This window comes from Pan troglodytes, chromosome 8, assembly GCF_028858775.2.
Source record: "Pan troglodytes isolate AG18354 chromosome 8, NHGRI_mPanTro3-v2.0_pri, whole genome shotgun sequence".
NCBI classification, from domain to species: Eukaryota; Metazoa; Chordata; class Mammalia; order Primates; family Hominidae; genus Pan; species Pan troglodytes.
The window spans coordinates 34,900,254-34,925,982 of record NC_072406.2 but is presented as its reverse complement, the minus strand read 5'-3'; the positions used below and the strand labels follow the sequence as shown (position 1 = coordinate 34,925,982).

At 33.6% G+C, this 25,729-nt stretch overlaps 1 protein-coding gene across 2 annotated transcripts in view; it reads left to right on the top strand.

Annotated features, from left to right (window-relative positions):
* The window catches only part of DNAJC1 (DnaJ heat shock protein family (Hsp40) member C1), a 247,390-nt gene that overhangs the window by 73,135 nt on the left and 148,526 nt on the right, over positions 1–25,729 (top strand). For both annotated transcript variants that reach the window (XM_054660816.2, XM_507688.8), the window contains exons 2-6: positions 1,796–1,897; positions 2,384–2,430; positions 9,962–10,127; positions 10,992–11,089; positions 12,049–12,142. In XM_054660816.2, the coding sequence (XP_054516791.1) occupies positions 1,796–1,897; positions 2,384–2,430; positions 9,962–10,127; positions 10,992–11,089; positions 12,049–12,142 (507 nt within the window). The remainder of the gene's footprint in view (positions 1–1,795; positions 1,898–2,383; positions 2,431–9,961; positions 10,128–10,991; positions 11,090–12,048; positions 12,143–25,729) is intronic.

Genomic DNA, 25,729 nt, shown 5'->3' with positions numbered 1-25,729 from the left:
CAAAAATACTCACACCCTGGGTAACATACTAGTCTGGAGCAACAAGCCCCAGAAAACTGATAATAAAAATAATGGTTTATAAAGACAAGCCTGACAGACTAATTATAGCCTCACTTTGTCTCTCTCCAACTCTATTTAAAAACTATTGATAATATTTAGTCCCAGGTATATAGATTTTTTGTGTTGGTTTGGTTTGGTGTTTTCATCATTTGAACTTCTTAATAGTTTTTGGAATTAATTAGACAGCTATCAAATGAGAGACATTTAGTAAGCAAGTTTACTATCATTTTGCCCAATATTAATATGTTATTTTAATACACTTTAAGTTTAATACAGATCAAGTTTTAAACCCCAGCCAGGCGCGGTGGCTCACACCTGTAATCCTACACTTTGGGAGGCCAAGGCTGTTGGATCACTTGAGGTCAGGAGTTCGAGACCAGCCTGGCCAACCTGGGGAAACCCCATTTCTACTAAAAATACAAAAATTAGCTGGGTGTGGTGGTGCATGCCTATAATTCCAGCTCCTCTGGAGGCTGAGGCACAAGAATCTCTTGGACCCAGGAGGTGGAGGTTGCAGTGAGCTGAGATTGTGCTGCCGCACTCCAGCCTGGGTGGCAGAATCAGACTGTCTCAAAAAAAGTTTTGTTTTTTTTTTTTTGAGACGGAGTCTCGCTCTGTCGCCCAGGCTGGAGTGCAGTGGCGCGATCTCGGCTCACTGCAAGCTCCGCCTCCCGGGTTCACGCCATTCTCCTGCCTCAGCCTCCCGAGTAGCTGGGACTACAGGCGCCCGCTACCACGCCCGGCTAATTTTTTGTATTTTTAGTAGAGACGGGGTTTCACCGTGTTAGCCAGGATGGTCTCGATCTCCTGACCTCGTGATCCGCCCGCCTCGGCCTCCCAAAGTGCTGGGATTACAGGCGTGAGCCACCGCGCCCGGCCTCAAAAAAAGTTTTAAACCCTACTTGACAGTGTTTTCTTTGTTATTATTATGCATTTTATACTGGCCATGTAAAAATGATGTTGTCTGATTTTACCTGTGCACACAGGATTATATAAAATGTAATTTTAATATCCACTTAATCTAAGTACTGAACCACGGTAACCTTTTAAATATATTTAAACTATACAAGTAATACATAAATATTGGGCAAATTTATTTCTATGAACCAGACTGAGGAGGCTGGCCAACATTGAAAATACCCTTTAAAGTACTAAGTAAATAAGTATAGTATATTTAACTCTTTCTAATGATAATAATTTTTGATAAATGCTAATTTAACTCCCTTCAGATAGGCATGCTTTTTGACATGTGAAAGTGAGATTCCATAGGTTGTTGCTAAGATGATAAGCTCAATATAAATAATAGAGAAACCATATGGTTAGCCCGGGATTCAGAAATTGGCTTTAACATTTGCCAGTAAATAAAGAGTTTCTTTGAAGGCACACCGATGTATTAATTTTTAATTTGTTTCTTTTTGATCTCTTAATTACTGAAAAAGATTTATTGGTTAATTTTAGGAAGGCAAGTGTTTGAAAAGTTTCGCCAAATACTGTCTTCTTTAAATGACTGTATGGTAATGAAAAGTTAAGAGGAGAGCCAAATTAGATTGAATAATTGTTCAGTCATGTGGGTCAGGCTTGTTGCATAGCCTGGTTGTTAAGACTGATTGCTCAAATTACATTGCCTGGGGTCCTGCACTTGGTTGGCTGTCTTCTCAGATCTTAACAAGGTTCTGGGAATTTCTTTTTCTGACAAAGTTTGCTTTGTATTTTCCCCTCCCCCTACCACCTCCAGGATGCATCATCTGCAGACATCAGAAAAGCATATCGTAAGCTTTCACTAACTTTACATCCAGACAAGAATAAAGATGAAAATGCAGAAACTCAGTTTAGACAAGTAAGTGAAATATGCTATTATATATATATTTTGTGACAAATGTATTAACATGTCGATGGTAGAAATATTCACTTATATATGGAATATTTTCATTTGAAAATGAGGTAGTAGTTTAAAATATAGTGTATTTTTTTTTCAAGTTTCTACAAAATGCATTTTTACTATTTTGTATTAGCATCTCTAAATTCTTGGAGGGTCATAATTGTCATAATTTTCTTGTCTAAATTACAGCTTTTGCTTCTAAATGCACATTTTAAGCTAAGTATTACTTTTGTAACTGTCACAAAGATTTATTTTGATATCAAGCATTTTTAATCTCTTAAGGTACTACCAAAACATAGTATTACTTATAAAGGAGATTTCATCTGTTTATTGTATATATAGGCACATAGGATTTTCTGCATGTGTATTGTAGTGCCTTCACCTTCCTATGTGATTTCTTATAGTTGAGAGTATTTTTATTTTAAAGTAATGCTTTTATTTTAGTTGGTGGCCATTTATGAAGTTTTAAAGGATGATGAACGAAGGCAGAGGTGAGTGTTCATTTCTGCTTTTGAATTAAGATGTTATAGTTTCATGCTACAGTTTATAAAGAATTAAGTCTTCTTAAACATTTTATTATTATGTTAGCATTTTATTTTTGTTCCTTCCGAGAAATGCAGTGTTTTAAAAATGTGTGTTTGAAGCAGAGTTAATTTTATTGAAAGTATTCACTAGATTGATTCGATACATACAAGCTTCAGGATTTTGAGTCATAATGTTAGCAAGTCCAGGCTTCCTTAATACGACTTTTAACATGAGTGTTTATGCCCTGGGAAATACAAATACTGCCTGAATTCAAATAAATGTCCATTCCTTCCCATATGTCAGTAATAGCTCCTATCTGTGCCTGATGCTTGGTGCTTTCCCCCCCATTCCTTAAATGTTTGAATTAGACTGTAGTGATAGTCAAGTTAGTACTCTTTCTTGATATTTCCTCACTCTCAGAATAACCCAATTATATAAGCTTCTGTAAGCCTGTAGAAGAAAGAAAACTTTGCCTCTTGCATCTATTTCTTTTGCCTCCTTCCCTTCCTTTACTCTGCTCCGGCAATTCTGCATTCAGGGTTAAACTTCAGAGTGGAGGTAGCCCCTCACTCTAAGACTTCTCTGTGCCCCTTTCAGAAGAGTGGCAATATATTTGTGTAGTAGTTTATAATGCCAGTGACTTAAGAGGAGATTACACAGAGGCCCCTTTCCTCTACTCCTACAGAATGTATGGAATGTAGACATCATTTCAGCAGCCTTCTAAGTTTTTTAAGTCAGACCACAACACATACGCACACACACACACAACTAAAACAATAGTTTCACAAGATATTTCTTATTGCATGTTAAACACATTATTTTCTATTCTAGGCTAGACTAGTCTTTTGGTGTTTTTTATTTATTTATTTTTTAAAAATGTTGGTTGTGGTTCACTAAATTCATTTCATGAGACACTAGTGGACCACAATCCAAAATTTGAAAATGTTCTACAATACAAGAGTACCTGTAAAAAACAAAACAAAACAACACCTGGCTATTTGACATTTAGGCAAAAGCCAGCCTAAATATCTGTGTCCTTCACTAGGGGGGTAATACATCTCCAGACAACCCTATAAATTGTGCTATGTTACATTCTGAATCTTTCCTCAAGTGTATTATCTGGAATTAGTCTGTATCCTAAAATGTTAGCTACCATTCTTGATTCTCATCTTAACCGTTTAATTTGAATACCTCTGCTTGTCAGATTGCAAAGCACAGGGATTCAAGATCTTCTCTTAAAGTGTTCTTCACTTTATAACAAGGGCTGGCATTGGTCCAGATACCATAGCAGACATTCCTCTGGTTTGAGATAATCCATAGTGTTGAAAGAGTCCGAGAAGCGTGTTGAAAGAAGTTTTGGTCATTCTGTGCATATTTTCTAGTTGGTTTCTCTGTGAGCCCTAGTTTTGTTTCACACATCAAGAATGTACCTGTAAAGGTAGCTTTATTTAGTTTTCTAATATTTTTGGCTTGAGGTTTTTTTCTTTTTGTTTGTTATCTTAAAAGTCAATAAACTTTGTAATTTCTTTCAGTTACCAAAATTATTTCTATCTTTTCAAAACAAATCACTTCTCATATATAAATTGTTTCTTCATTAACATGGAATCATCTATTAATAAATAACATCATCTCTTCAGGATTAGTTCTCTCATTTATTTTAGACAGTTGATAGAAAAAATGAATGTGACAGTTACACAAACAGCTGTAGTATTTATACCCCTTGAGGCACAAGTAACTCTTTGGTAACTGGTTTTCCTTGAGGCAAAAGTCTTAACTAATCAAGCTAAGAATCACTCCTCTAAAGCTTGTGCCTGAGGCCAGGTGACCTAATAGTATTTAAACATACAGGAGACAGACATCTCTGCAGACAATTACTTAATGTTTATAATTCCTTTAGGGAAAAAAAAGAGCACAGTCAGCATTATCTTCTAAAAGAAGATTATCTACATATTGATATGAAAAAATGCTTTTTGGTATCACAATTATTTACTATAAATATTCATTAAATAATACTTTTAAATGTGTAACCTTCCAGGAATTGGTAATTTGGGAAATTGTCATAGACATGTTTCCTATTTATTTCCCTTTTATATAATTGTGTTTTCTCTGAAATCAGATGCATTATTTGAATTTTGCTGGAAAAGGGAATATCAGTTAAATTGATAAATTAACAAACCAAATAACTTTTTGTTAAAAAAAAAAAAAAAAGGAAAGGCTGGCTGGGTACAGTGGCTCACATCTGTAATCCTAGCACTTTGGGAGGCTGAGGAGGGCAGATCCCTTGAACTCAGGAGTTGGAAACCAGCTTAGGCAACATGATGAAACCAAAATACAAAAGTTAGCCTGGCGTGGTGGCACATGCCTATAGTCCCAGCTACTCAGGAGGCTGAGGTGGGAGGATTGCTTGAACCCCGGAGGCGGAAGTTGCGCACTGTGCTTAGCCTGGGCGACACAGCAAGACCCTGTCTCAAAAGAAAAAAAGAGAAAAAAGAAAAAGCCAGTTTTGTTTGATTTTTTAACATCCTTATTTGTGTATAATTTGCATACAATAAAAGTCACCTGTTTTAAGTGTACAGTTAAGTGCTTTTTAGTAAATTTACAGGCTTGTGCAAACCATCATCACAGTCCAGTTTTAGAACATTTACATCATTTCAAAAAAGCTTTAGCCCATTTGCAGTAGTTCCTCACCCTGATCTCCAGCTCCAGGCAATTACTGATTGATTTAGTGTATTTATAAATTTGTCCTTTCTGGACAGTTCATATAAATGGAATCATGCAATACGTAGTTTTTTGTATCTGGCTTCTATTAACATAAGGTTTTTGAGATTCATCCATATTGTAGCATATACCAGTAGTTCATTCTTTTCTATTGCTGAACAGTATTCCATTGTATGGATATACCACTTAACGTTTATCTGTTCACCAGTTGATGGACATGTGGGTTGTTTGCAGTTTGGGGCTGTGATGAGCAAGGCTTCTATGAACATTCACATAAATCTTCAGATGGACATATGTTTTCATTTCTCTTGGGTAGATTCCTAGGAGTGCAATTGTGAATAAACGTTTAAGCCTTTTTCTCCCCCAAGAACATATATAGCATGAAAATACAGTCATGTACTGCATAATGGCATTTGACTCAATGGGGGACCACATACACAATGCTGGCTGGGCGCAGTGGCTCACACCTGTAATCCCAACGCTTTGGGAGGCTGAGGTGGGAGGATTGCTTGAGCCCAGGAGTTTGAGACCAGCCCTGGCAACATAGCTAGACCCTATCTCTACAAAAAATAAAAAAATTACCATGGTGTGGTGTTGCATGCCTGTAGTCCCAACTCCTTGGGTGGCTGAGATGGGAGGATTGCTTGAGCTACTTGTGATGCTGAGATGGGAGGATTGCAAGGCTGCAGTGAGCCATGATCGTGCCATTGTACTGCAGCCTGAGTGACAGAGTGAGACCCCATCTCTAAAACAACAACAACAGCAACAAAAATACCCAGTGCTAGTCCCATAAGATTATAATATGGTATTTTTACTGTACCTTTTCTAAGTTTAGATAGACAAATACTTACCATTGTGTTATAATTGCCTACAGTGTTCAGTACAGCAACATGCTATACAGGTTTGTAGCCTGGAAGCAATAGGCTACCATATAGCCTACATGTGTAGAAGCTATACAACATAGGTTTGTGTAAGTACACCATGATGTTCACACAGTGAGGAACTTGCCTAACAGTTTGCCTAATTATGCATTTTTCAGACCCAGTGACTGTCATTATTAAAGCATGCCTATAACAGGTTTTCTTGGTTATTGTAAGAAAACCTAGCTTAGCAGCCTTCTCTAAACTCTTTAGCTAACTTGTTTTGGGAAATAGTAGCCCAGCTATGTTCCAACAAATTTTCATGAGTGCCCTGAATGTTAGTTGAGGTAAAATACTGAGCACTAGTCATGACATTTATATACTAGATTGCGCTTTAGTAATATTAACATACCTACTTTTGTTCAAAATCTATTACGAATTTTTAACCAGTCTTCTTTTGCTAACCCAGTTGTGCAACTTTAAAATTTTTTGTCTGTTTCATGTTACTATATTTATAAAAGTTGAATGTGTTTTTTAGTTTACTAAATAACGTTTCATTTACAAATGCTGTTAAATGTATAGTTATTCAGCCTTAATATATTAAACTTTTATAAATTTATTAACTAGTTATTGTAAATTTGATTACAGGTGTGTTAGAATCAAAATAACCGTTAGTCTGAGAATAGGAAATTTATTTTGGCACCTTTCCTAAATAAAGTGCGGTGTACCACAATTTTTGGCATATATATATTTTTTTCAAAGAAGAATGACAGCAATTAATTTAGACATGTTTTCTGTTTATAATCTTTGTACAAGTAGTTTTTATTCAGTTTCAAAATGTGACCTAAGTGGAAATTATGTTGTTATTGTTTTAAACTAAAAATTCAAGCTTTGTAATACAGAAAATTCATAATTAGGCACATGCTAGAATTATTTAAATATTCATTTTCATAATATACAGATTTTTAATTTTAGTTTCATAATTACTATTTTATATTTCAAAAAATTGTTTTAAATTTCTGTACATTTTTCTGCTTTGAAAAAATTTTAGATTTGTTTTTCAGTGTTTGTATTAGCCTAAATATGTTTGATGAATTGCAGATTATAGTATAAAACTCACTAATGAGTATGTAACCATTATTTTATGTTCTTGATGTATATTTTAAGAAAATCAAGTGAAATAAACACACATTAGGCCATATGTTGGATATGTGGAATTGATTAATGTTTTCATTTCCAAGAAAATGCCATTATAATTCCCTATGATTTTTAGCATTAGTGATATTTTTTATCATAGAGATTTCTTTCTTTATATCTTACAACACATACATTTGTACATTCTTAATCTGGCTTTAATAAATAGTTGAGAACAGTTTGTATGAATCCCAAATACAGAGCATTTTAACAGTGTTATATGTTTAAATATAGAAGAGCCTAATAAAGTGATGTTTTAAATTTTATGTGTTGTCAACACAGTATTTCTTCTTAAATAACTTATGAAAAGTGTCTGTGTGTACTTTGGTAAGAAATGTATTTTCAATGTTTCATCAAGAAAGCAGTGATTTATCTTTTAACAGCATATATTCTAAAAAATGAACTATAATGGAAGCTATCTTTCCTTAAAATGGCCAGTCGTGTGAGCTATAATGTTCATTGATAGTAAAATCAATAGAGCATTGATTCTAAGCTTAATCCTTAGAGACTGTTGTTTAGAGTGACAGACATAGCCTAGTAAATATCTAGTTCTGTTTAATGTGTTCAGTGCATGAGATTTTGCTATCTTGAATTTGTACACCAAATACAATTTGTACGTAGGGTAGAAAATAGTAGCTATTAACAGACACATAGCACTTTCAGTTATGATGGTGATAAAATATTTGATAAGAGATTCTTAGCTATGAGTTCAGCTGTTTTCTCTTCTGCTATAGTTTAGTTATACCCAAAGCAAATTTAATACTTAAGAGTGCTATTAGGGAATTGTCTCCATTTTCTTAGATGTTCTTTATCAATAACTATACTTTTTACCTGAAGTTATTTCATGGGAGAGGTTTGCTGAAAATGATGATTTTTATATTCACCTTTTTTCTCCCTCAACAAATCTGAAGTAGAATATGGATTGAGAATAGATTCAGGACTTAAGGTTGATTGGACTTCATTTGAATGTTGTAATCTTATGTTAGAGCACTTGAAACCTTTTTACCTATACATTTTCTCATTTAAAATGAATCAGTATTTATAAGATAGATTTAAACATAAATTTTTGATAACATGAATGATAGTTTTTATGAAGTCATATTATTATATCTTGATGTTAATATTCAAGAATTTCGATAAATATTGAAAAAGAATAGCACCAAATTTTTCTGGTGTAGCTACTGCCAAACCATACATTACTTTGTAGACTCTTGTATATTACACAATTTGCTTTTTAAGAGTTTAGTACTAATTAATGTCCTTTGCTTTCAACATTGGTTATTCCAATTTGATGATATTGTTATTAATAACCTAAGTTGATCAGAAGGTCAGGTTTTCTAGATTTGCTAATAAAATATATTTTACATTTATATCTGATGTTTTTCTACTGAAAAAAGAAGTTGCCTGTAATAAATCCTCTGCTTTATTTTTTTAGCATATCTCCAAGGTATCAATTTAATAACTATCAAAGTAGCTACTGCAGTTGTTGCATTTAAATTGATTTACATGTCAAGACTGGCAGTTTAGCAGCTGCGCTATTATTCCTAGATCGGTCAATTTACTTGAGAAAAACCTACTACTGAGTTCTACTGACCTGCCTGACAATATAGACCCTATTTCTATTCCTGTAATTAGGCCTGCGACTAACTCAGAATATTTTTAATTAAAATATTTTGGTCAATGTGTTGCACCAAATTAGGCCTTTCAGTGAAGATTTAATTCTGGAAATAGTGTGATTAGAATATTTAATGAGTTGTGTTCAATTAACAGGTTGTGTGTGTTGAACACACAGTGTTTGTATGTGACCATTTTGAGTTTTACAATCATAAATGTTACTCCTTATTTTTAACCTCAAAGATATTTGTTCAATGATTGTCTGACAAGTAAATTTAAATTCAGTTGAAAATTTATTTTAAAGTAACTTTTTTATCCTGATAGTACCAAGAAAGCTGATTTAAAATGCATCAGCTTTTTAAAGGAGTAGGAAAGCTTTTACTTGTTAATGTTCTTCTCTTCCAGCAAAAGCCAAAAATGAGGAAATTGCCACTTAATTGTTTACAAATAAACAGTTTTATTGAGAAATCCAACATAAACACTGGTTGTTACCACATCTCTTTTTAATTTGGGAGTTTTTTATTTTCTAAAGGAATATAGCAATACAAAATTAAAAGACACTCAATTTTATAGGCTTTTACCTCATTAAAAAGCTTTGATAAAATCATGTGTATAAATACTTCAGCCTTGAGCCACCATAGTTTAGGGGTAGACATAAAAGCACTGACTAGAAAATTTATTCTGAATTTGATTCAATTAATATGTAATTCACGGTAACAAACAGCTCTTATCTTGATCTTTCTCCTATTGAGATCCTCCTTTTTGTTGCTGACTTCAATGGTAGAGTCTTTACTATAGACTAGTAGACAGGTAGACTACACATAGCTCCTTTAGTTTAGATGTCACTCCAGGAGTCACATCTTTGGGTGCTGTAAAAACATGAGATCTGGTATCCACAGTATATTACTGGACACTTTTTTGAAGGGTGTCAGTGACTAGAGCTATCTACAGTGCTTTGAATTTACTCGATATTATAATGCTGGGAATGTACATAAACATTATCTATTTTGGATAAATTGTTTTCTTTTTCCTTTTTGTAATATAGGCACAAATAGTTTTTTTTGTTTTTATTTTAAACTCCCCGTGAAAAACTGTTATATTTGTACTGTAGGTATGATGATATTCTGATCAATGGACTTCCAGATTGGCGACAGCCTGTATTCTACTACAGGCGGGTGAGAAAAATGAGCAATGCTGAGCTGGCATTGCTCTTGTTCATTATTCTCACAGTGGGTCATTATGCTGTGGTTTGGTCAATCTACCTGGAAAAACAACTGGTAAGTGTTAGTAATAAATCAAATGAACTAGCCTCCTTAATTTTATATGGAATTTTGGACATTTATTTTTCAACTGATGAAAATTTCTGTTTCTCTCTGTATACTTCTCATTCTAATAGTTTTATACTCAATGTTTGACATATTTCTAAGTCAAGAAGAACCCATGAAATAAGAAAATATTCTTCTTTTAAAAAATGTGGCACTTAAATTTGTTATAAAACTTTGTGAAAGCCCAAATATCTAGCTGGGAATTAGAAGGTAGAGCCATGTTTTCATTATCACCTTCCAAATAGAAATATTTTTTATTTAAGACTGATTTTAGATTTTTTTGTGTCACAGGCCTTTATATAATGAATGTTTACTTTTAAAATGTTTTAAGTAAATAAATAAAATTGGAAATGAATATAATATTCTAACTTCAATTGGTTAAAAAAATTATTACACTTTTCTTGGTTTAATATGCTACTCTATAGTTTATTCTTTGGGTTTTTATATGTTAAAGATAATCAAACATATTTATCAGTATTCATGAATTAGCATCTGTTTACTCATTCCTTTTGAAGTGACATTATTAAAGTTGGATGAATGAGAAAAAGTGAGTTGAATGCTTTCTCTTCTTAGAAAACTTTGATTGCTATGGAGATGCACATGACTGACAGTCCTGAACTTCATGTGTGTTTAAGGCCTGGATACCATGGCAACAGTTATTGTGAAAGATTGATGATTTTACTTAATCATGTTGGACCCTACATACATTTGCATAAATGTTCCTCTGTAATGTTTACCCTTCACAGAAGAGCCTAGATAACATTTGAAGTGTACATGTTAATGATAACCTGTAACCATAATTCTTTCCACATTAAGGATGAACTACTAAGTAGAAAAAAGAGAGAAAAGAAAAAAAAGACTGGCAGCAAGAGTGTGGATGTATCAAAACTCGGTGCTTCAGAAAAAAATGAAAGGTGAGAGCATATAAAAATACTTTATAATTTGAAGCTGTTTTAAAATAAATCTTTAATATGATTCAACTTCATATGTATGTCTATTTACATGTGCTCTCATTTATATCTGTGGTAGTCTTATAAAAGACTAATAATGTGCCATTGTTTATGAGACAAGTTCTAATCTTAAGCAAAATGTCTTCAGGTTTTTTCCCCCATATAAAGTGTGAATATATATTTAAATAATCCCTCAAATTCTTCTAGTTTGAAATTTTTATACTGAACTTTAGAAACAAAGTACTATTAGACGGACCTATCACTTAGCTCAGGAGTGACAGTATGTAGAGAGGCAGTGATATGCAGTACACTCAAAAAGATACCACCGTTTCTTCTGTTGATTCATAGAAAGGAATAAAGGGTTTAAATAGTTCACACAGCAGGGCATGAACTGGGATCAATGTGGGATGGAGATCAGAGACTATTCTGCCTGTCATCTATTCTGATGACATCAGTGAGTAATGCTTCAGTGAACTGCAAATGACATTAATTTTTATGTATTGGTTTGTTTATGCTACAGTCTTCATATCTGGTTGTCAGCACTTGGGAACACTCTGATGATGGTTAGTTTTTTATAGCTGAAGTAATCATAAGGCTTAAGAATTCGTTGTACAAAAGTGATGAAAAGCCCAGGTTAGAAAGAAGGCTTTTGTTTATCTTTGTAACTTGATTAGGAACCTCCTTCCCCAAAATCTTAGCCTAGATTGTCTTACATGCTACATATATTGCATTTGTTGTGACTACTGTATTTCATGATAGAGTTAGTCAGTTATAAATATTTCAGTGCATACTTTCTTCATTTTTTTTGTTGAAGTAGCCATTCACAAAAGAATTCATGATCTTTATAGAATTATTTTGCCTCCCAACTTTCTCTGTATATTCCTCATATGTTGCATGGTGTTCTTTTTTCTCCCTCCCTTTAGATTGCTGATGAAACCACAGTGGCATGATTTGCTTCCATGCAAACTGGGGATTTGGTTTTGCCTTACACTAAAAGCATTACCTCACCTCATCCAGGTAAAATGTACCTCTTTTATATAACATTAGATCTTTTATTTTTAATCACTCATGAAATAATTTATGCCCATGTCGGCTCCCTGAATGCTGATATGCAGTGGATGCTTTATAATATTGATTGAGTAGGATTTTTATAAGTTAAACCTAATTTAGATAATTCTAAGATAATTTAGATATGTTTCTGTAATTATCTTTTATAATGGTTTTAGATCACCTTAGAGTCCCAAGATGCTAGAAAAAGAAAAAAACATACTATCTTTAGTACAGAGATAAAAGCAATAAAAATTTAATCCACTGTTATCATTAAAAGCATAACCAGTAAAAAGGAACAGTATTCAAGTAACTTGCCACCCATTATTTTAATAGCATTTAAGTACATAGTGTTAAAAAAAAGAAAAACCAAACTTTACATGAACATCTGTATAATTGTACCAAAATATATATTGCTTTCCATTTTATTTGCAAATTTAAGAGGAGTGAGGACATTTTGTCTTATACAGGTAATGAGTTTCTGTTTCTGTTTAGTCTTGATTAAATAATAAAATGTGGATATGTATCATATTTAGATGTCAGTTTCTTTTATTTTTTTGCATTTAGTATACCAAAGCATATTTTATTAAATTATTGCTTTGTTAATTTTGATTTTTGCATCAGGTTTGAAAATCCCCAACACATAAATATTTGAAAGTAAATAAAACACTTTTTGGTGTACAGATTTTGAGGTTGAGATTGTAATTTATTGGAGAGAAATGTTTTATTTTAGAAAATAAGTGTTTATAATCTAGAGGACCAGATAATATTCTAATTCAGTTCTACCCACTTTGTAGTTATATATTAGAGCTATTTTTCCTGATTTTTTAAGGAAGCTAATGACTACAACTTCTGCATTTTCCTTTATTTTTCTCATAATGAAAATTTTATATTTAAAGGGGATATTGAACCAAAATACTAGTGTGCTTCTTTTTATCCTTTGAGAAATTACCAGTTCTTCCATCAAAATAATTCATCTTAATAGTTATTGCTTATAGAATCTTATATTTTGTTTACAGTTAATAGAGAAAAATTACAGTATTTTGGTAATTTAAAAGGTTTATTTTTAAGTTGTTTAGCGTGTTATATTGTTTGCTTGAAAAAATACTCTGCAATGTTTGTATGCTGTCTGTAAGACTTAATGAGGGAGGGAAAGTCTTTATCACACTGGTATGTTTATGAGAAAATGAGACAGAAAAATATTTTTAGGGCAGATTTTCTTATTTTTTGAAGTCTGATTATTTTTTGCCAACTTTAGAATCCATGCAATAGGCAAACCAGAATATAGATGAGTTAAAAAGTATATTCATGAGGCAGTATAAATAGAATATTACATAATATATCAATATTAAACACTTCTTTGTAATTTTAATCTAATTTGAAATAAAATTTATTTGGTAAAATTAACATATTTCTTGTTTAGCACGCAGGGTAATTTGCCAGACTAGAACCAACATATTATTATGGCTTAGATTTATAATTTACTTTAAAATACTTGCCTGTGATAGCTGTTAATTCATGTAATAGATTGATTGTTTTGCCTCATCATAAATTTGTAGAAAATATACAAAAATGAGGAATTTTATAGAAATTCAAAAATAAATAATGTAGAAAATATACCAAAATGAGGAATTTTACAGAAACTTTTTAGTTTCTTTAGAAACTCTGCTTTTTTTAACTGATCACTTTGAATTTTAAAGTTTTTACTTACTTGATGGTATCTGCTGGCCTTTCGGTTTTGAGATGCTAGGCATTAGGGTTCCAAGACCTTTTAAATCTAATTTTTAAATTTTATTCTAATTATTTCTTCTTGATAAATGGATTTCAAGAAGAAAATTAAGATGATTTTCCTTTTTAAAGGAAATATTTGATATTTTTATTCTGCTGTGGGGACCTTAGATTAGTGTTTCTAGTGGTCACTAACAAAATAATGTAATGCAGTAGACTCTTTCAAATATATATTATAATACTTTAGAAAGTACTTTAGATTGATAAACATTGCTTATGAAATACATTAGCAAAACAATACTGATCAGTTGCTCTCAGGATTAGATTTTTGTCTGCTTTTTGTTTTGTAGTATGTGATGACCTTTGTATTAATTTTAGATCTTCTTAAATAAGATATTTATGAAATTTACAACGAGTCTTTTTCACCCGAAGTTATCTGGATTGGTAATTGGAACAGTGGTCAAAAAAGAGCCCTGTTAAGGCTCTAAGAATAAAAAATGATAGGTACAACCTTAAACTTTTAAAACGTGTACTTTATGTACCACTCTTGTGATATAGGACCATTGTTTTTTTATTTTTATTTTCATTTTTTTTTTTGAGATGGAGTCTCGCTCTGTCACCCAGGCTGGAGTGCAGTGGTGCAATCTCAGCTCACTGCAACCTCTGCCTCCCAGGTTCAAGCAATTCTCCTGCCTCAGCCTTCCAAGTAGTTGGGACTACAGGTGCCCGCCACCAGGCCCGGCTAATTTTTTGTATTTTTAGTAGAGATGGGGTTTCACTGTGTTAGCCAGGATGGTCTCGATCTCCTGATCTCATGATCCGCCCACCTCAGCCAAAGTGCTGAGATTATAGGCGTGAGCCACTGCACCTGGCCATTGTTTTATTTTTAAATAAGAGTCCACTGATTGAAGTTTCTTGTACTCTTTCTGGCATAAACTATACCGATAATCTTGCTTTCTTTAAAGAAGAGTCAAACTAGAGTCTTGTGAAACAGTGTAATTTTATAATCTTTGTAGATATATATGGTTTTCTCCAAGTCTTTCATAATTGGCTTTCTGACATCTAGTTAACTTCATTTTAATTTAATTTAATTTAATTTTTATTTTTTAGAGACAGGGTCTTGCCATGTTGCTCAGGCTGGCCTCATACTCCTGGGCTCAAGTGATCCCCCCACCTCAGCCTTCCAAGTAGCTGGGACTATAGGCACATACCTCCAAGCCAGACTTTTTTTTTTTTTTTTTTGGGAGATGGGGGTACCCTAGGTGGGACATTAAAACAGCATTTTTAACAACTCTTATTTTGAGCTTGCCAAAGCATTCAACTTGGTTTTCATAGAAACAATTCTTATTTCTTACTCATATCTCATCCTTTTTTAGATGGTAATTAATTGAATCATGTAATTAGAATAACAAGTATAACTACCACTAGGAGGTTTAAGACTTAACACAAGCAGCTCTTATAAGTATACAGTAAATTAGTTAAGCACATGTAAGTTAAGAGAGTTTTACTTTTGGCGTAAATTCCTTGAATTTTATGAAAAGTTAATTAAAACTGAGCTACAAATATTTGATGTCTGTATATAGCTATTGGTTAAGAAGCAGGGTCCAAGCTAAAAGTGGGAGATTCAGAGGCTTCCAGCAAGTGACCTTTACACTGGCAGAATCTGTACCCAAATCTTGTCATAACAATAGTTCTTCAGTTTAATTTCTTTCCTTCCCATTCGTCCTCTAAATACCCATTCCTTTGCTACGCTTCACATACATAAGGTCGTCTGGTAGGATTGGGAAAGTGGCATTTCTGGCTCACTTGTGCTCCCAAGTTCGCTTTTATTACTTAGCATCTAAGAGCCCTAAGAAAACTCCTGTTGCCTGCTTAGTATACCTAAATTATTTTCTATTTCCTCCCAAACAAAATTACAAATGCAAATAATTATTTCCACATTTGATTCGTAAGACGTCTTTTGGTCAGATGTTTAGAAAGACAGTTCAGCCAGTTCAATAAAAAGATATTAAATGTATATCAGAACAAAGCACTACTAGGGACTACAGAGATAAATATGCCTTCTCTAGGACCTTAATGTTAGGTAGCAGTTATAACACATGAATTTAAATAACCATTCTACAATACGGTATATATGCTTCACATTTTAGTATGAACAGTGACTTCTGTAGATAGTCAGAGAAGTAAGGTTGTCTCTATTTGGGATGACCAAAGAAAACTAAAAAGAGTAAACACTTGAACTGAGTATTGAAAGATGAATACACACTTAACAGTTAAGTGCCCACTTTGTATACTAGGTGGTATACAAAGATAATTTTGTAGATGCAGTACTTCCCATAAAATCATACTGTGTTAAGGCTAAAAGCATCCTGAGGAAAACATTATACAACAGCCTTTTTTTAAAGAGGGTATCATGCAGCCCATTACTGTCTTCTCAGACTGTATTCCAGGTCTGTAGATTCTGAGTATATCTATTTAGGAATTTATATTATAACAGGTAAATCTGATATGACAAGTCTAAAAAGAATATTTAGACAGAATAAAGTTAACTGATAAGACAACAAAGTGTTTCTTTGATTACACACACATCTGTGAAAGATCTGTGTACATTGTTAGGAATGGTAGAAATAAAGTACATAAGGACTGTGAAATCAGCAGAAAATAAATGAAGTGGTTCTGTGATTAGGCAAGATAGAGGTAAAAGTATCTCTTTGATAGTTCCCCTTGCTTCTTTGAAAAGGTCCTTATTACCTCCAGAGCACTGGATTTTGTTCCTTTCCTTTGCTCTGAGAAGGATATTGGGAGAATTACAAGAATTGATAGAAGAACAAAGCCAAAGAGTGAAAAGCTATTATACTTAGTGGATGTTAAATATTTGATAATATTAAATTAATATCAGACATTTCCCAAGTGGGTCAGTATTCAAGGACAAGATGCATGGATATTTCTATATTTAGTCAAATGTACGCCCCATGTAATCTACATAGGCAGAAAAGGTAAAAGTCAAGTGAGAAATTACAGGAAAAGAATATGGTGTTTGTAAATTGATGAATGAATGGAAGGCTGGTGTGTGTGTGTTTAGAGAGATGAGAGAACACTGGAGAGGAGTGAAATGGATGACTACATACAAGGAAGCAGGGGGAGCTTCAGGAAGTGTGTTGAGATAGCTAACAAAGCAAGTAGAGTGATCCCCAGAAGACGTGGGTATGAGTTAGTATATAACAAGGAACTTGGACTGTATCAACAGAGGGCTTAAATCCTTTGAGGCAAGAATTTAATTGTAACATTTAAAATATAGCTCCCGTGACACTTTGACATCTTACCAGTCTGTTTCTGCTCTCCTGGTGGGTTTGAAGAAAGTACACATTCTCTTGGAATCTGACAAAAACCAGTCTTCTTTGTTGGTTGTGTTCGGCTTGTAACCCCAGGAAATTTTTGTAACCTCCAAAATGCCCTTCTTGGGTATTTTTAAATTGATCATATGTTCTGTAACCTGGAAAATAGCAAGTAGTTGGTGACATATAATCAGTGCTCTGTGCATATTTTCAATTTAGCTGTTATAACTTAGTTTATTTTCGCAACTGTTTCAGAACCTTAAATATTTGGGCCCATAATAATTTAGATTGTTCAGACCATCAGTTTCTCTCATAAAATCAGGAAGTGCCACATATCCCAAGTGATTACCAGTCTAAATCATAGACACAGTTCTCTGCATTTTCTGAGATCAAACAGGTCTTCAGCAGTCAGAACTTAATTTGCTTGAGAATTTGTTTGATTTTTCTAGGAATTCACCATTCAAGTTTCTCTCTGACTCATATATTACATTTCTCGGTAGCATAATTTATAAAATATAAAGCTCATTTGGTTGTGCATTGCCTAAAGTTGTAAATTTTTTACCTTTTTAAGTTCCAGTCCCATCTTTTCTCATTACTAAGCAGATCTAACAAGAACACCAGTCAAATAAAAATTGTCATAGGAAGTTTCCAGCATGCATATCCACACCCCCATCAGGATGTATAGGTTGCCTAGGAGTAGTGGCTGAGAAAATAGAGGAATCTTCTCTGTACAGCTCTGGCTTTTACCTAAAAAAAAAAAAAAAGTTGCCTAAGAGTAAAGGGAGTACTATACTTTATAGAACTGTCTATAAATGGAAGCATCCTCCCTCCCAAGAAGCTGCTTCTCCCATGGAGACTACAACTGTGGACAAGCCTGGAGGTCACCCTCCCTGACAATTAGGGCCCTTCCTTTCTAGCCCCTTTGCTTCTGCTTGCTAGGACTCTGTCAGAAACCAAACAAACAGAACATTCACAGCTAATTAGCAGGAAAAAAAGCTTCTAAAAGGCTATGAGGCATTTGTTTCAAGCTGAGTCGCCTGCCCTTCTACTTAGAGTTAAACAGATTTTCCAAGGGATGAGGCAGCTTGCTTTTAATACTCTAAAACTTTTTAAAACTTTTCAGACACACACACATACAGAAACCTGACACAGGAAATACATAAACAAATGAAAATAGATGGAGAAGTTCATCTGAATTTTTATAAGCTGAAACTACTGCTACAGGACAAAGGGATACAGGCGAACTGGAATGACCTTACAACATAAGACAGAGATTCCTTACTTCCACCCTCTGAAAGTAAATCCTTGCATCTTATGCAAGTACTCAGAGATCCAAAGACAGACTATAGAGTTTTGTAAGTTATTGCTAGATGTAGAAAAGATAAAAAGCCACAAAATGTTAGGTAGGATGTTAGCAACATATAGTCTCATCAATTCCATATTTTATAGATGAAAATACTTAAGACTCAAATTGGTGAAACAATTTCCCCAAAGTGACACAACTAGTTAATGGTAGAAATGAAACTGAAAGCAGATGAAAATAAATATTAAAATATAAGAAAAAAATACATAAGAAAAATAAAAACTAAAAAAGAATAAATTTCGCCCCGGGTAGATAACTAGAACTTTATAGTATAAGCTGTGTAATCTTAAACTCCCTGTCAGAATGTTCAGGCTGATTATAATTACACATTTTCCTCAACTTATCGATTGCATCCTGATAAGCCCATCATAAGGAGAAAATACCCTAAGTTGCAAATACATTAAATATACCTAACCTCCGGAAACTCATAGCTTAGCCTAGCCTACCGCTCAGAACACTTACGTTTAGCCCACAGTTGGGTAAAATAATCTAATACAAAGCCTATTTTATTTTTAAAAAGCGCTGAATATCCCATGTAATTTATTGAATACTGTACTGAAAGAAAAAACAAACAGAATGATTATATAGACCCTGGAAGTATGGTTTCTACTGAATGCATATCACTATCTCACCATCATAAAATGGAAAAGTTGTTCTGTTAAACCATCATTAAGTTGGGGACATCTGTAGGACATAAGTTGTAGGATTCTTACATTGAGTTAGGGCTGAATAAATGGCTTCTACAGTCTCTTCTATCTCTTGGAACAAATGGAAAAAATAGTTTTTAGGCTGTGCATCTCCTTGAATATTACAGTCTCAGACCAGAGGAAGACAGTAGCTTCTGGTTTTCTGTTTTATTTTTATTACTTTTTGTGGATTTAGTCTTATTATAGTTCTGTACAGAAATTTTGACTCTTATCAAAATGTACAATTTTACAGTTTTTCTATATTTTTCATTGTAATTTTATTGCATATTATATGTAATTCTGAGATTATAGTATAAGTCAATGGGAGAACAAAACAATATAGAGCATTTGATTTTGTGGGCAGATTTTCAGAAATGTACTTATGGTATTTTCCTATATTGAAGGTTATTTCTAAGCCTCAAACGAAAGAGAAGATTTGGGCTATCAAACAATGAAAAAGAAATAGAACATCCTCTATATTGTTTCTAGGTATCCTTCCTCATAGCTCTTCCACGTTCCTTATTCCCATCAGGACAGGTGGTATTTCCCTGCTCCTACCACTGTAAATCAATGCCTGCCCCGCCTGCCCGCCTGCCCGCCTTCCTTCCTTCCTTCCTTCCTTCCTCCCTTCCTTTCTCTCTCTTTCTTTCTCTTTTTCTCTTTCTCTTTCTTTCTCCCTCTCTCCCTCTTTCTCTCTTCCCCCCCTCATTCTTTCTCTCTCTCTTCTTTGTCTCTTTCTCTCTCTCCATCTCTCTCTTTCTTTCTTCCTTTCTTTCCTTCCTTTCCTTCCTCCTCTCCTCTCCTCTCCTTCCTTTCTTTCCTTTCTTTTCTTGTTCTGGGGTACATGTGCAGAATTTACAGGTTTGTTACATAGGGAAACGTGTGCCATGGTGGTTTGCTTAATACCCATCACCTAGGTATTAAGCCCCATATGCATTATTAACTATTTATCCTGAAGCTCTCCCTCTTCCCGCCCCACCACAGGCCCCGATGTGTGTTATTCCCCTTCTTGTGTCCATGTATTCTCATTTTTCAGCTCCCACTTATGAGTGAGAACATGCAGTGTTTGGTTTTCTGTTAGTTTAATGCCCTTGTTTCTTAAGCTTTTCTTTGGATTGCTTAATATGTTGATGTTTATATGGAGAGATAAAAGTAAACCAAAACATTATAAACAGTGCCACCTTAGCATGTTCTCTTATCACTTAATGAACTATGTCAAGAATGTTAAAGGATGTCCGGGCGCGGTGGCTCACACCAGCACTTTGGGAGGCCAAGGTGGGCGGATCACCAGAGATCAAGAGTTCGAGACCAGCCTGGACAACATTGTGAAACGCCATCTTACTAAAAATATAAATATTAGCCGAGTGTGGTGGCAGGCACCTGTAGTCCCAGCTATTTGGGAGACTGAGGCAGGAGAATCACTTGAACCCAGAAGGTGGAGGTTGCAGTGAGCCGAGATCTTGCCACTCCACTCCAGCCTGGGTGACAGAGCAAGACTCCATCTGAAAAAGAAAAAAAAAAAAGTTTTATGTAAGGATATTCCCTATCTCACAGCTTACTAATCTTGGAAATATTATATCTTCAGGCTTAACTAAATTATCATCATTATGAAGCCTTCCTTCATCAGGCCAACTGAAAAATTCTCATTGTATGTTCTCCATACTAACTTTACAGCATTTACTATTTGTATTAATCACAGTAGACTGATAGACCTTAGTCTGTTTCTGGCATATGCCTCATGTCTGTCACTGGTTGATAGGAAAGTGGGCATTCTGGTCTACCTAACCATTCAGGAGCTCAGAGCAATGATGTGTTCACCATCTTCTAGCTGTATCCATCTGGAACATGTGGCCTCCTTGCTCATTATGACAAGAGGAGAGAGCTGGAGGATTTGCATGAGTTTTTCTGTGAGTTGGTTTGGAAATGACACATGATATTTCCATCCACAGCCCATCCAGAACTAGTCTTCTGACCCCCCCTAATCTTAAAAGGACAGCGGAATATGGGGAAACAGAATGTTGAGTGAGCACCACTTTCTTTGCCAGTAATTCATTCAACAAACTTTATTTATTGATTGCATTATTTACTTTGTGCCGGGGCAGGGGTAGGGGGTGAAAGACAACAATTCCTGTTCTCACAGAGCTTATATTCTATATTCCATATTTTAGTTAATATTTATAGTTATTTTTACATATTCCTTAAGGGAAACTGTTGTATCTTATATAATCACCACATATCCTAATAATGTACAATACATATAATAATGGTTCAATAAATAAGCATAAATATCCCTGTTTAATGTCTTCTTGTGCAGGAGCCTATGCTCTATAATTACGTACAAAGAACACTCATACATTATTTAAGTTAGCCATAGTTTAAATGTAAAACCTGTCCCCTGTTTGATGTCTATGCAGGCAGGTTTTGAGCTCTTCAGGAAATCTTAAATATTGTCCAGGGGCGGTGGCTTACGCCTGTAATCCCAGCACTTTGGGAGGCCGAAGCGGGCAGATCACCTGAGGCCAGGAGTTCAAGACCAGCCTGGCCAACATGGCAAAACCCCGTCTCTACTAAAAAATACAAAAATTAGCCAGACGTGGTGGTGGGCACCTGTTATCCCAGCTACTTGGGAGGCTGAGGCAGGGATAATTGCTTAAACCTGGGAGGCGGAGGTTGCAGTGAGCTGAGATCATGTCACTGCACTCCAGCCTGGGCGACACAGCGAGACTCTGTCTTGGGGAAAAAAAAAAAAAGAAAGAAATTTTAAGTACTAATACAGTTGCTTCTAGAATAAAAACTTTTGCTCATGGTTCCATTCATAAGGATTATAAACTCCTTGAGAATAGGAGTTCTTTCTGTTTGGAAAAATGTTAACTCCATAATTTTAATACAGTATTATGAGGCAGGCAGTTCAGAGCCCTAATCAATTGAAGTAAGCATTTAATTATTCATTAAATATTTATTAAGCTTCTGTAAGTGCCAGGCAGTGTACTAGGGCTATAAGGATGGATTAGAAGTTTATATCCCCAGGAAATCTAACTTTCTGTGTAGGTAAACTGGAGTTTACTCTGGACCCAAATAAGTTTTTGTGCTTATTTTTCCCATTAAACGATTTTATTATAATTTTATTCACTTGAATTCGCCCCCCCCCCCATGAAAAATGGGAGGGAAAAAAGGTTGAAAACAATTTATCTTATTCATCCTCTTTTGAATGCTTGGATTCAGAAGCATACCTTACAGAATAGCCATACCTTAGAACATACCTTAAGGAATAGCCACCTGGTTTCTTCTTGAATACTATCTCCAAAATCAGTCTATTTCATTTTCAGGTAATTTTAATTATTAGGAAATTCTTATATATATATATATATATATATATATATATATATATATATATACATATTTTTTCTCTATATATCATATATATTTTATATATGATATATCATATATATTTTATATATGATATATCATATATATTTTATATATGATATATCATATATATTTTATATATGATATATCATATATATTTTATATATGATATATCATATATATTTTATATATGATATATCATATATATTTTATATATGATATATCATATATATTTTATATATGATATATCATATATATTTTATATATGATATATCATATATATTTTATATATGATATATCATATATATTTTATATATGATATATCATATATATTTTATATATGATATATCATATATATTTTATATATGATATATCATATATATTTTATATATGATATATCATATATATTTTATATATGATATATCATATATATTTTATATATGATATATCATATATATTTTATATATGATATATCATATATATTTTATATATGATATATCATATATATTTTATATATGATATATCATATATATTTTATATATGATATATCATATATATTTTATATATGATATATCATATATATTTTATATATGATATATCATATATATTTTATATATGATATATCATATATATTTTATATATGATATATCATATATATTTTATATATGATATATCATATATATTTTATATATGATATATCTCATATTTTATATATGATATATCTCATATTTTATATATGATATATCTCATATTTTATATATGATATATCATATTTTATATATGATATATCATATATTTTATATATGATATATCATATTTTATATATGATATCTTTATATATGATATCTTTATATATTATATTATATATTATATCTTTATATATATTATATTATATATATTTCATATATATTTCATATATTTGAGACAGAGTCTCACTCTGTGGCCCATGCTGGAGTTCAGTGGTGTGATCTTGGCTCACTGCAACCTCCGCCTCCCAGGTTCAAGCAATTCTCTTGCCTCAGCCTCCTGAGTAGCGGGGATTACAGGTGCCTGCCACCACACCTGGCTAATTTTTTGTATTTTTAGTACACATGGGGCTTCACCATGTTGGCCAGGCTAGTCTTGAACTCCTGCCCTCAAGTGATCCGCCCACCTTGGCTTCCCGAAGTGCTAGGATTGCAGGTGTGAGCCACCACACCTGGCTTCTTCCTCATATTGATCCAAAGTCAAAACTTTCATCTCTTGAATCATATGCAGTAGTTTACAACATTCTTGCCTGTAATAAACCTTGAGATATTGTATGGTAGTTATGAAGTTATCCCCAATCTTCTTATCTCTAATCCCTTATAAAAATAGAGTTTCAAGCTGCCTCCCTATTTAATCACTTTCTTTTTAAAGTCTTTCTATTTGTCAGTGCATCTTAAAGTGTGATACCCCAAACTATACACAGGGATGGTTGAAACAATGTAGAGTTGTTTAGTAAAGTAGAATTGCTTGAGTTCATAGATTGTTAAGGAAGTGATGTTTCCTGGAGTGGGCATATTGTAATTTGATTTCAAAGCATAGGTAAGATATGAAAAAAAAAAAATGAGGAATGTTTAAATAAATGCTTAGAAATGGAGCAAAAGGAAGATAAAAATAGTGACTGAAACTAGGGAATGTAATGAAAGTCTCAGATTAAGTAGAGTAGGTTAGGGTGATTGGGTGGATTGCAGTCCTCAGATAAGTGAGGATTTGGATTAAATGTGTATTTCAAAGAGGAAGTTTTAGTGGGATTATGTCCCATAGCAGGAAGAAGAAACATTAACAGGGAAAATGTTCAAATTTGGCAGGACTACTAGGGAGAGGTTGCTATTATACAGCAAAATGAAGTGAGAAGGATGCAATTAAAAAGGTCACATAAGCAAGAAGATACAGGATTTGGCAGGGGAATTTTGGTGAAGTATGAAGCACAAAACTCATCCTTTGTGTTGGAAAACAAGATCTTTGTCAAATTGGTAGAAGTAATAATAAAAATAGCTAACATACATATAAGACCTAACTATGTAGAAGATATCATTCTAACTGTTTCCCAGGTATTAACACATTTAATCTTCATAACAGTCCTATAAGTTAGGTACTTTTGTTATCCCCATTTTATGGATGAGAAAATGGACCCACAGAGAAGTAAAATAATTTGCTGAATGTCACATAGCTAGTAAGATGGCAGAGCTGAGATCTTAATTCAGCTCCAATTAGTCTGGCTCCAAATCTGTCCTCTTAATCACCATATTTCACTGTGCTATCCTGTGATGATTGATTTCAGCCTACTTTCTTTTACCTCTCATAAATAACTAATCTGTGCCCTTCTTTTCTTGCATGTGCCACATTTCCTACTCCCCTCAAGGAGCCAATGCCTTCCTGACCTTTTCTTCTTCCCTACTATTAAAACCTACTCTGTGGAAAGAAGCTAATAAGCTCATTCATTCATTCACACCAAGGTATAAATGACTCATATGGCTTAATATAAAATAATACTTCTTTAGGGTTGACTTTTTTTAAGGGGGGTGGGGAATGTTAAGGGCTATAAAACCTTAACCCAAAACCCTGTTGAAACTTAAACTATATATGGGCATGGGAGGGTGAGTAAGTTGGTTGCATGGCCATCTGTGCTCTTGCAGTAGTACCATTGTTTACCTGGCCTAGGGCTTGTGTGAATCCTCATAGAAATGAAGTAGGAACATAAAAGTGGGGATGAAAAGAATTAAGAGATCTTTTACTATATTAACAATACATCTGTATTGTATTGATTCAATGATTTTAGGAATACCAAATTCTTATTAGGTGGAGGAGTTCTGATAGAACCCCAAGAGACACAGACCCCTAGGAAAAAGCTTTAATTTGGACACAGTCATAGACGAAAAGAGTTTCTAGGGTTTAAGTATTTATGTATTTACATCTGAGTCAAAGTAGTGTCAAAGATTTTGTTCCTTTATTTCTTGCAGAAATAAAGCTCTCTCAGATGGGTCTATGATTTATCTGCTCTAGGAATCTTATGGTCTGAGAATGTTACCCTAGAGTTATTCTTGAAACCCTTCTT